Source organism: Bison bison, unplaced genomic scaffold (genome assembly GCF_000754665.1).
Source record: "Bison bison bison isolate TAMUID 2011002044 unplaced genomic scaffold, Bison_UMD1.0 scf7180017864343, whole genome shotgun sequence".
NCBI lineage: Eukaryota > Metazoa > Chordata > Mammalia > Artiodactyla > Bovidae > Bison > Bison bison.
Genome location: NW_011494915.1, coordinates 2,031,238 through 2,043,310, shown reverse-complemented (window position 1 = coordinate 2,043,310; position 12,073 = coordinate 2,031,238). Strand labels below are relative to the sequence as shown.

At 40.2% G+C, this 12,073-nt stretch overlaps 1 protein-coding gene across 1 annotated transcript in view; it reads left to right on the top strand.

Moving 5' to 3' along the window:
- Positions 1-6,884: 6,884 nt before the first annotated feature.
- FAM19A4 (family with sequence similarity 19 (chemokine (C-C motif)-like), member A4) overlaps positions 6,885-12,073 on the top strand; it is a 130,305-nt gene continuing 125,116 nt past the window's right edge. The window contains exon 1 of the mRNA XM_010854552.1: positions 6,885-7,010. Coding sequence (XP_010852854.1) covers positions 6,997-7,010 — 14 coding nt within the window. The 5' untranslated portion in view covers positions 6,885-6,996. The remainder of the gene's footprint in view (positions 7,011-12,073) is intronic.

The following is a 12,073-nucleotide window of genomic DNA, read 5'->3' as shown; positions in this document are numbered from 1 at the left end:
GGAATCGTGTTGAGTGTCCCTGAATTTGGTGAGTGCGTTTTGTATTTTATGTCACTCACGGGTTTGTTTTCTGTGTTTTGTGTAGACTGACTCAGTGAACCATCGTCACTTAGTGATGAGTGCTTTGGACAGTTCATAGTCACTTGTAGGCTAGAGTTTTTCTTCACTAACAGAAGGCACTGGCCATACTTCCATTAGAAAGGACCATGTCACTGCATGGAAATAAAGACGCTGCATGGTTGTAAGGAGTTTCTCGGTTCTTACAGTGACAGAATGTGAACCTTTTGAGATCACAGTGTGTCTGTTTAATTTGTTTAAATCATCTCTGACCAAGAGGGCCCTTTTGAAGAACTCTACAACCTAATTTAAGTAAGATGGTATTGGCAACACATAAAATTAAAATGCCATGTGTAAAATTTTATACAATTCTGTACCAGACACAGCTATTGTCTTTAATGACTCACTTAGAACCTTTTAAGTTCTAAACATATTTACAGCATGTTGTAAGATGAATGAGTAAGTTCCTCATTGATATTTTTAGGTAGCAATAGAAAAGCAACTTAATGGCATGAGTATACTGCATTTTGGCAGAGAAACCTGTCCTTTTGAACGTGTGACAGTAAGCATGCTCTAAATTACAAAGTAATTCTATGCATCATGTGACAGTTATAAGTGAGAGCTCAGCTGAGGCTTTAGCTGAGTATCAGGGCTTGAAATACATTCATAAAAGTGTTGATAACCTATTAAGTACATTTACTTTCATCAGAAGCCTTTTAAATATAAAATGTTCATTAATACTTGTCTTGTTCCTGCATAAATTTGTCAAGAGAGAGGTTGCGCTTGGTTTGCATACTTTTGTGGAAAAGCGGTTTGAGAATTTCTAGAAGACAAATCAGTGTGGTTGTATTATATAAACACAACATGAAATGGAAACCTATTTCCTCCTCTCTGTCTAAAGAAATGATGAATTATTTCATGGAGACAACTTCTCTTTCAAAATTTCCATTGGTTATAAGACACAATTCTTGCTTAATGGAACCATCTTTTCACCCCCTTTCCACTCATAAAACTCTGTTTTATACATCCAAATCTCAGGTTGCTAGTTTCACCTCTGGAGGATAGAGGTGAACTTTCTCAGCTGTATCATCTTCTACCTTGACTGATTTGAAATTAGTGTGAAAAAATGATTTAACGAGATGTTTAAACTTGTTTAAGGATGTCACCTGTTACATCATTAGCTGGAAAAATTAGTCCTACTTGTGCCCTGATACCCGAGGGGCTGAGAACCACAGTTACCAGGTCATCCCAGTAGATCCCACTCCAGGAGGTCAGCTGCACTAATGGTGAATCTGAAAATAGCTCATTATTCAAGCATCGCTACTCTGCTGGTAAAGCAAGACGGGGCTTGGAAACCTCCTAGGTGAGTGGGCAGGCAGGAAATGGCAATGGTGCAAGCGTGTCTATTTGGTTTTTAAGTGAGAATCTACCTTGCTGTACCGTCACAGAATTGCTCCTGGATTTCTTGGCAGGAAATGAGTCTGCGTGGATGCACCGACAGAATTCTGCTTTGTTTTGTGTCAGTGCTGAATTCCTTCATGGAAATTGACAGAAGTCATATAGGCTTATGTTCCGGCTCTGCTGTATTTTCATCCAAGTGTCTTTGAGGCGTTCTGATCTAAAGTGTGGTTGTTTTTCCATCTGTTTGAAAAATGGCAGCTTAAGTGCTCAAGCTCTTCAGAATTCTTGTATGTTTGGTCTTAATTTGGAAAGTGACCTTAAGCCTTGAATAAACCTGTAGTAAGGCAGAACCCTGTAGCAAGTCAGAATCACTTTTATTCACCAGCTTTTCAGAGATGAGGCAAAAATTATTTAGGGGTTAATAAAAAATAACAAAGAGTCGGACACGACTGAGCGACTGAACTGAACTGAACTGAAAAAATAACAGAGGCTCCAAGCCGGGATCTGGTCTTTATTCAGTCCAGTGGTCTACTCATATGGGTCCACAGACAAAATTTTTACTTTTATCTTGATGACCATTGCCTTGAATTCCTGAAGAAAGAGTTATTTTCAGTCTATTTAAAAAAGCATGAAAAGGACTAATATTCTTTGAAAATATTTTGATAAGAATTGAAACAGTAGATTCCTTGGTGCTAGATGGCTTGCATTTGAATCACGGCTTAGCCACTTGCTAGCTGAGCGACCTCGGGCAAACCCCTTGACCTATCTGTGTCTCACTGTCTTCATCTGCATAGCAGGATAGAAATAAATCCTACTTTTAAGTGAGTTATTATTTTAAAGTACTTGCACAATCACTGAACCATAGTAGACACTATGAAAGTGCTATTTTTTCTCATCGAATACATTTTTAATTAATAAGAGAAGTTAGGAGCACATAGTATCAATCTCCTATACTTCTTATACAACTGATAGACTTTTGACCAAAGGAACACATTGAATAGCAACAGTTTTTCAATGTTATTGAATGTTATATTCTATTAAATGTCCTTGAAGATATTTTAATTACATGAGAATATTGTATGAACTAACAGCTTGAGAAATGGTAAACCAGTATGACATTTTTAAAGGAATAGCAAAAAAACACCCAAATGTGTTTATAGAAGGTGTTCCTATGAAAGTGCTTTTTAAATAAAAGTAGATGAACTTCCTCTGGGGTCTTCAGTGAGTATTAAGAAAGTCAGATGAGCCAGAACATTTCAACTATCAACTCCTCTTATGGTTTAAGAATGGTAATAAGTTCTGAATCATTTTAGTATATGTGATAAACCGTTCTTTTTAGTGAACATCTATTGTCTTATTTTGATATAATTTCTGATGTAATGAAAAGTTGGAGGAATCATACAAAGAATTCCTAGATTCATCAGTTGCTTACATTTTGTTCATTTGTTTTTCTGGTCATTCATTCATTCGGTTTTCCTTCCTTTCCTCTTCCCTTTTTCCTCTCAGAATCATTTGACAGTAAATTCAAGACAGTTGCCCCTTTTTTCTTAAATATTTCAGGGTATATTTTAATAACAGGGACATTCTCTTAACTAATTTAATATTGATATGACACCGTAATCTATAGGCTATATTCAGAAATTGTTATTTGTCCTAGTAGTGTCCTTTATAGATAAATGTGTGTGTATATATGTGTGTGTGTGTGTGATTGTGCATGCGGTTCATTTGAGAATGACTATGCGTGTGTTTTTATTTCTGATCTAAGATGCAGCATAGGATCACCATTTCATTTGGTTGCCATGTATCATTCCTTCATTTGGAACAATTCCTCAGATTATTTTGGTCTTTCATAACCTTGACAGTTTTTAAGGAGCAATTACTTTGCAGAAAGTCTCTCGCATTTAAGTTAGTCAAACGTTTGGCATTTTTCCTCTGATTAGGTCCAGGTTTAAGGTCATTGTGAATTGTGGTTTTAAAAGGAATGTGGTATTTCATCACTGTAGAGTTTTAGAATGAAAAGATAAGAACGTCATGCTGCATAAATTGACATCTGTGGAGTGAGATGGGTGTAGCAAAACTGATATAAGAGATATTCTGAGGGTGCTTATCTACAGCAAGTCAATAGCTGTATTTCCCAAAATAATCCTTTCAAGGAATTCACTCTGCTAATAGTGAAGGCAAGTAGATCAAGAGAAAAGAAAGGCGGAACCTCACTATTTCCTTGATAAGAAATCGGGTGTAGGCTGACTTCTTTCTTGGGTACAACAGAAATAAATTAAACATCTGAAGAATGGTCTCCTCTGCCTGGGAAGCTCAGAGTTTCTTGGTACCAGGGAACATGAACAGGCATCCTGCTCTTTTATAGAAAAGTGACTGTCAAAAAAAAAAAAAAAAAGAGAAGAAAAGTGACTGTCTCCACATAAGACCAGTGTATAAGGTGAAAGATGAAAAATGTAACCCAGCACGCAAATGCTGTTTTTTTTTCTCATTCCAACAGTTGGAATTGGACCAGACACATTTAAAATTGTTCTTAGTCTAGATATGGCAATGTCATTCATCATTGTAAACACCCAGACTCTTTAAAAATGAATGACTTTTTTTTTAGTTTGAATATTTTTATTTTAGTATTATATAATATAATATTGTATTAATAAGTAATAATATCTTATTGAAGTATTGTTGATTTACAATGTTGTGTTAATTTCTGCTGTATAACAAAGTGATTCAATTATGTGTGTGTATGTATTTACACACATACAGAATATATATTCTTTTTTTTAGATTCTTTTCCATTATGGTTTATCACAGGATATTGGATATAGTTCTCTGTGCTGTACAGTAGGGCTTCCCTGGTGGCTCAGATGGTCAAGAATCTGCCTGCAATTCAGGAGACCCGGGTTCAGTCCCTGGTTGGAAAGATCCCCTGGAGAAGGGATGGACTGCCCACTCCAATGTTCTTGCCTGGAGAATCCGAGGGATGGAGGAGCATGGTGGGCTGCCATCTATGGGGTTGCACAGAGTCGGACACGACTGAAGCGACTTAGCAGCAGCAGCAGCAGAAAAAGGAAGGACTTTTAAAGTAGAATGATAGAAAAGACTGTGCCACCATTGGAAAACAACCTGGAGGGAAGTAGAGTGACTGGAAACACATGCTTTTCACATTGTACACAAAAGCACTGATGGTCTTGAATGTACTAAAGTTCAGACATGACAGGAAAAAGTTAATCCTTTTAAGCAAGTGCCTAGGGTACACTCGGGGAAAATCTGACTGAATGAGTTACTGCTCAGCCTAAAATTAAACTCCTGGCTTTTTGTCTAGCATGTGAACTATTGGATCACATTTGTTTTCGCTTCCCTTTATGCGAAGAAAACAAGATAAATATTAGCTAGGAAAGGTCATTTTGGTTTCCAGTATGTGGGGAGTTCATTAGGATGGGTTCTGGTAAATTATACTGTGTATTTCTTTCCGATAACAGAAGGTCATGTTGTGCCCTTGGGTGGATATCAGGACAAATATACTTAATAAAGTTGGAGGATCTGGGAGACGAACATTATCCAGTGATTTCTTTTCCAAGTATTGTACATTTATACAGTTACTCAAAGCTGCTTCTCTCTCGTAGAGCTAATCACTCATGGCCTCCTCTGTGTCTCCTGTGGCCCCAGAAGGATGGATCTCAAGCCTGTCACCTAAAGAGGCCTCTAGACAAACATCTGTAATTCCCTCCAGAGCATCCAAAGAAGAGAAAACTATCAGTTGTACTTTGTGGTGCATTTGCAGTGGGTTCAACAGGATTCGATAATGATTGGACTGTGGAGCAAGGATCTTTTGTAAAAATAATTTTATTATTTTTGGCTATGCTAGGTCTTCATTGCTTCGCAGGCTTTTCTCTAGTTGCAGCTAGTTGGGGCTATTACACGTTAGTGGTGATGCACAGGCTTCTCATTCCAGTGGCTTCTCTTGTTGGGGAGCACAGGCTCTAGGAAGCACAGACTTCACTAATGCTTGGACTCTGGAGCACAGGCTCAGTAGTTGTGGCACATGGGCATAGTTGCTCCATGGCACGTGGGAATCTTCCCTGACCTGGGATCGAACACGTGTCTTCTGCATTGGCAGATGTTTTCTTTATCACTGAAACACCTGGGAAGCCCACAAGGATCATTTGTATGTCACATTTGCAGCTTAAATATTTATTGTTGCCCATCATTATTTCTCTTTGATCTCCATCCCTTGGAGGGATGTACTTAACTCGGTAACGTTAAAAACGGGTAATTTCATGTTCCTTTGTTTTTGAAATGTCTTTTGTTTTGGCGTTATCTGAATCCTTCTTGAAAAATGTTTTCATTAAGAATAAAAGTCTTTCTAGGTGTGTGCATTAAAGGAGTATGTTGAATCTCAGTTATGGTGTTAAAAAGTGTTTTTTGTATTTTCGTGTGTTTTATGTTGGAAAAATTTTTGCCTTCTGTGTCCCATCAGCATTTTTCAAAAAGCATCCTTGCAAATTGTTTTATATCTGTATTAGTGAATGAATGAAAGTTGCTTAGTTGTGTCTGACTCTTTGTGACCCCATGGACTGTAGCCCACTTGGCTTCTCTATCTGTGTGGAATTATCCAGGCAAGAATACTGGGGTAGGAACCCATTCCTTTCTCCAGAGGATCTTCTCAACCTGGGGATCAAACCCGGGTCTCCTGCATTATAGGTGGATTCTTTACCATCTGAGCTACTAGGGAAGCCTGTATATATAAAGCCCATTCATTAAAAAGTAATTTATTTATTTTAATTGGAGGATAATTACTTTACAATATTGTGGTTGTTTTGCCATACATCAACATGAGTCAGCCATGGGTGCACATATGTCCCCCCTTATAGATTATTATATAATATTGGGTCTACTTCCCTGTACTATACACTAGGTTCTTCTTGGTTATCTATTTTATACACAGTGGTGTGTTTTGCAAATAGTTTATCATCATCACAGAACATTGAAACTTAGGTCTGCATGCTGGCTTTTCCACTGCTCTGTGAACTTGGGCAGGTTGTGGAACTCTTGGGATTGGAGTATCTCCAATTTCATTTTCATCCCATGGTTGATGAGAGAGTGGAATTTTGCATCATGAGTGGTTTGGTACCCTCTGTCAACCTGGTCATGCCTTTGCTGCAGAGGAAACTTCTGCTTTAAGATTGTATTCTGTTAACTACTGTGTGGCTAATTAATAAGTGCAGAATTCTGTATTTCCCGCCCTCCCTCCATCCCCATCTGTTAGGACCCTTTACACATGTGGATGTGTTTGACTGTCTACCACTTGCCTGAAAACACGGTTGTTGTAAAAAAAAAAAAAAAAATTTGCTTCTGAAAACCTGTATCATCTCAACATTAAAATGCTAATGGCTTCCTGTCTTTTTTGTATTTTAAATAGGTCTATGAAGTTAAGATAATTTTTTGGAACTGTTGAAATGGTTGGTCCTTGCTACCAATGGGAACTTGGAGTCACTCTGAAATCCATCCTGGAATAACTGTGTTTGACTGGAACCAAATTTTATGAAGTCGCCAAGGTAAAATGATTTTAGCACATACCTAGAGATGGTATCTTTATGAAGCATAAAGAATTTAGGCAGATGGAATATCTTAGAATTGATGACCCTTTATAAAAGCTTTATGTTGAATTTTTGGAAATATGGAGAATTTTTAAAAAATTAGCTCTGATCTTTGAAATTATTTCAGTTGATAAAGCAGTACTTTGGCTATTCAACAGGGCCAAAGGTGATATGTTTAAGATAAACTAATTTTGTTTTACATTTGGACAAAAATGTTCAATGTAGGAGAAATTGAAGTATCACAGTAGGTATGAAAGTGAAAAGTGAAAGTGTTAGTCACTCATTTGTGTCCTATTCTTTGTGACCCCATGGACTGTAGCCCACCAGGCTCCTCTGTCTGTGGAATTCTCCAGGCAAGAAATGCTGGAATGGGTTGCCATACCCTTCTCAAGGGAATCTTCCCAACCCAGGGATCAAACCTGGGTCTCCTGCATTGCAGGCAGATTCTTTACTGTCTGAGGCACCACAGTAAGTGTAGTAGGTGAGATATCTTTTTACTTGGGCTCTGGATTATGGAATGAAATGAAGAATCATTGCTAAATAGCTGCCCGCCTAGCCATAGGCATTTCTCCAGGGAATCATAGCTGTTGTTAAAGTAGATACTTGTTCTAGGCAATACTTGTTCTCAAACTCACCCCAGACCCTGATACATAGAATTTTCCATGAAGAAGTCAGATCAGGGATGATCTCCCAAGATTTGGAATAGGGGCTCATGAGACTTTTGATTTGGGGTTTGTGTTGGAATCCAACCAGGAGAACAGAAGCCATCCAGGAGCAGAAGGACAGGAAATTGAATTCAGGAAACTGATTACATGTGTGATGGGAGAGTCAGAGAGGTCAAGCAGAAGACACAAAGGCAGCCCATAGATGAGCAACAGCAGGCAACAGCTCCTGCCATCAGATGAGCAACAGCTCCTGCCATCCTGAGGCTGGTGGGACAGAGGAAGGCAGTCCTGCTGGCCAGTGGCCTTGGTGGGGAAGGGCCTTCCGTGGGAGCTGGAGCCAGAGTGGGCCCTTCTGGGGGAAATTGACACCATGGAGGAGAAATGGCCACTCCGTTGACCCTGCCAAGACAGAGAAGGTGGAAAAATACCGTGGCCTTTCCCTTCTACTCTGCAGGCTCTAACCAATGTCTCCTATTGGTGAAAGCCAGGTAGGAGCCAGATCATTCAGGAGCCTGGGGAATGCAGTACAGAGGTGTCACCCAGTAGAAGTGAAAAGAATGGTGCTGAGGGCAGAGCAGGCCCAGGCTGGGCTAGGGTTTATATTTGAAGTCTCTTCCCATCACATTTTAATGAGCGTGCTGCCCTACCCAGCATCCCCTTCAGGAATGAAGGATTCATGCCCTCAACTATTGGAAGAATTGTAGAAGATGGCCTACAGCGTCTTTGAATTGTCTGCAATCCAAAGAGCCTCCTTGCCTGAGATGATTTTCCCTGATGTTCAGGTGTAAAGGCCTGACCCCTCACCACAGTTTGGGACCATGGAGAAGGGGCATCTCAGCTGTGTAGTTTGTTCAGTCACTCGTGTCTGACTCTTTGCAACCTCATGGACTGCAGCACGCCAGGCTTCCCTGTCCTTCACCATTTCCCGGAATTTGCTCAAACTCATGCTCATTAAGTCCTTGATGCCATCAAACCATCTCATCCTCTGTCTTCCCCTTCACCTCCTGCCTTCAGTCTCACCCAGCATCAAGGTCTTTTCCAGTGAGTCAGTTCTTCGCATCAGGTGACCAGAGTATTCTGGAGCTTCAGCATCAGTCCTTCCATTGAATATTCAGGGTTGATTTCCTTTAGGATTGACTGGTTTGATCTGAGCTTTGGAACTTTCCAGAGGGTTATCTGAGGCCTTTTCCTCTTTCTGTCTTTCCTTCTTCTTGTCCCTCCCCTTTCACAGGTGATACTCCCTAGAGCACTCCTTAAGTCATCCGCTGATTATTACTAAGTCCAAGATTACTAAGACTTCTATCTTAGAGTTGACTTCCTAGGGTACCCAGCATTTGGGACTCAGATCATCTCAGACATACTCTCCCAGTTTTGTTAACTCCATCCAGACAGGTTTAGGACTTGCGGTGACTGATAAACACATGGAAACTGAACTTCACTGGTAAATTAGGTGGGACAGATTATAGCTCATCTGATAGACTTCATCTGAATTTGGAGACTCTAAATCAGGTGGAACACTGTGGTTAGAGGCAGAGGAGCCAACGCATGAAGCAGGAAAAAGTGGAGGATAGAAGAGTGAAGAGGCCTTTGGAGACCTATTGTTTTAAACTGTTCAATTTGGCAGTGTTTATTACATGGCAGTAGAAAGCTAGTACTCCATTCATCTGATTCCTTAAAATTTTCCTTTTTTGGGCCACTGATTGCTACAAACCAGAAGTTAGGGTACCCGATCCAGTGTGCAAATGTGTTTTGTTTGATCTGCACTCTGTTTTTAAAACAAAACAAGTGGAACCCCTTGCTGACTCAAAGTGTGCAGACGGTGTATCAGAAAGCAGCTTCTCTTGAAAAGTCATTCCTGGCGTTCCCTTGGAGCAGCTGCCCCTAGACAGGACTCTACCTTCCTTACTACTCTCCAGTGCCTTGGGCCCAGCCAGCCTACACTTTTATTGGGAGATATTTGAAATTTAACCCCTGGGTAAGAGGGATAAGCCTTTGTAACAGTTAGATTAATAATGGATACTGGAGTTAACAACTGGAATTTTAAAATATGGGAGGGGGGATAGAGGACCTCATTCAAAAACTCAGTATATATAGAATTCTGAACCTCCATGCTTTCCCTGTTGAGTAATAAATTAATAATCAATTTTCTGAAGTGAAAATGTAATTACATACTAGCACCTCAAGCTCACATAGACTCGCACATATTCTTTGCCACCTTTTGAGCTGATTCCAGGGTTTCTGCCCACCGTGCATGGAGGCTGAGGTGGGGGAGACGGAGGACATGCTTTGCAAAATTAAGGTGCACGCAGGTCTTTCAAAGCAGAGGCACCTAGTGTTCCTGTCAGTTTCAAGTGCTTGGAATTTCCAAGGCCAAGGGCAAAATGATGTCAAGCTTTGAAGCTTGACATCAAAAGGGACTTGTCTCAAGTCCCTTTTGCCACCATGGTCTTCAAAGATAATCTTAGAATCTTGTATTACTGTGGTTGTTTCAGAGTCATACTGAATCTCAAACCAGTGGCAGTACAAGATCTTTCAACAAGATCTGTGTGACTACTTTGTGAGAGGCCAGTGCCTGCTCCTGGGAGTGTGGTGTGGCCACCGGCTCCCCAAGGCTGCACTTCCTCTTGAGCACAGAGTCAGGGTTCTGGTTGAGACCCCATGGGGTTGGCAGTCATGGGCTTGTTAGGCCCTTTCTTCAGGATTTCCTCAGAAGCTTTGCCTGTAGTGTTACTCAAACAGGAATCCACGGGCCATGTCTTTATCATCTGCCCATGGGTGTTTATACATCTTGTATATGAAAAGGGAGTTCCTTTGATCCTCTGTGGTGGATCTATTATCCCTGAAGCCAGGCAGAACCCAGTGTTACTGGAGTTTCAAATGCCCAGAGCTTGGACTTCCATTTGAAAAAGTTAATTAAAAAAAGAGCAAACTAAAGTTAATCTAGTGCTGCTGCTGCTGCTAAGTCGCTTCAGTTGTGTCCGACTCTGTGCGACCCCATAGACGGCAGCCCACCAGGCTCCCCCATCCCTGGGATTCTCCAGGCAAGAACACTGGAGTGGGTTGCCATTTCCTTCTCCAGTGCATGAAAGAGAAAAGTGAAAGGGAAGTCCCTCAGTCGTGTCTGACTCTTCGCGACCCCATGGACTGCAGCCTACCAGGCGCAGAAAGTTAGGGAAGAAAGTAGAATGCATATTAGCTATTTTCTTTTTATTTACTTTTTTTTTTTGGAAAGGGAAGTGTTTTAGAATAGACCACACAGCCGCATTTGTAAACTGAATTGTCTTTGAGCAGCTGTTTGGATACTGTCCATTCATATGAAGTGAGGTATATTTTCCCAGTTTTTATTGAGATGTAATTGATTCATAACACTGTGTATGTTTGAGGTGTGCATTGTATTGATCCAATATGTTTATCAGCTGCAAAATGATTCCCACCATAGTATCAGCTACCACCTTCTTACTGTCGCAGTTACTGTTTCTTTCTTGTGATGAGAACATTTAAGATCTACCCTCTTAGAACGTTCAAGTATATGGGACAGTGTTATTAGATGAGCTGTAATCACCATGCTGAACATTAGATCCCCAAACTTGTTAATCACATCACTGGGAGATTTGACCGTTGACTAAATTTCCCTCACCCTCAACCCTTGCTGACCACTGTGCTACGTAATCTGTTTCTCAGAATTTGTCTTTTTTAGATTCTACATAAAAGTGAGATTATGTAGTATTTGTGTTGATCTGACTTATTTCACTTAGCAGCAATGCCCTCAAGGTCCATATGAAATTTTGTTTATGGCAAGATTTCCTTCATTCTCATTGCTGAATAATATTTCATCTTTATCCATGTATCTATTGATATCTGTATAACGTTGTTTATATATTTATCTCTAGTTGCCCATGTTCTCATCAGACTCTGAGATTGGATTAATCCACTATTCAGCCAGTATTCTAGGCCAAAGGGCATTAATATGCAGTCAGAGAAACCAGGGGAAAGTTCTCAGGCCTGGTGTGTGAATTTCTGTGGTTTCTTTCACATGCAGAAACCACATATCTTTTATTTGAATCCTGCTTAAAGTATGTTGCTTTTTAAATTTTGTGCTATAAAATAGTATATAACCCCCATGTTCTATCAGGGCCACTCAGGCTATGCTCTAGGGGTTCATAAATAGACTTCTCACTGAGGCATGTAGCTAACTTGAGAAACTTTTAATTATAAAAGGTGTGTATTGGAAACTGAGTGAATGCACAGTGCATGTAAGGTTCGCTTGGCCTCTGGTCTCTTTGGTGAGGTAGGGGTAGAGTTGCATCGCCCAGCATCTTCCTCTGCTCTCCCCACTTTCTAAGGACGGTGTTTGCT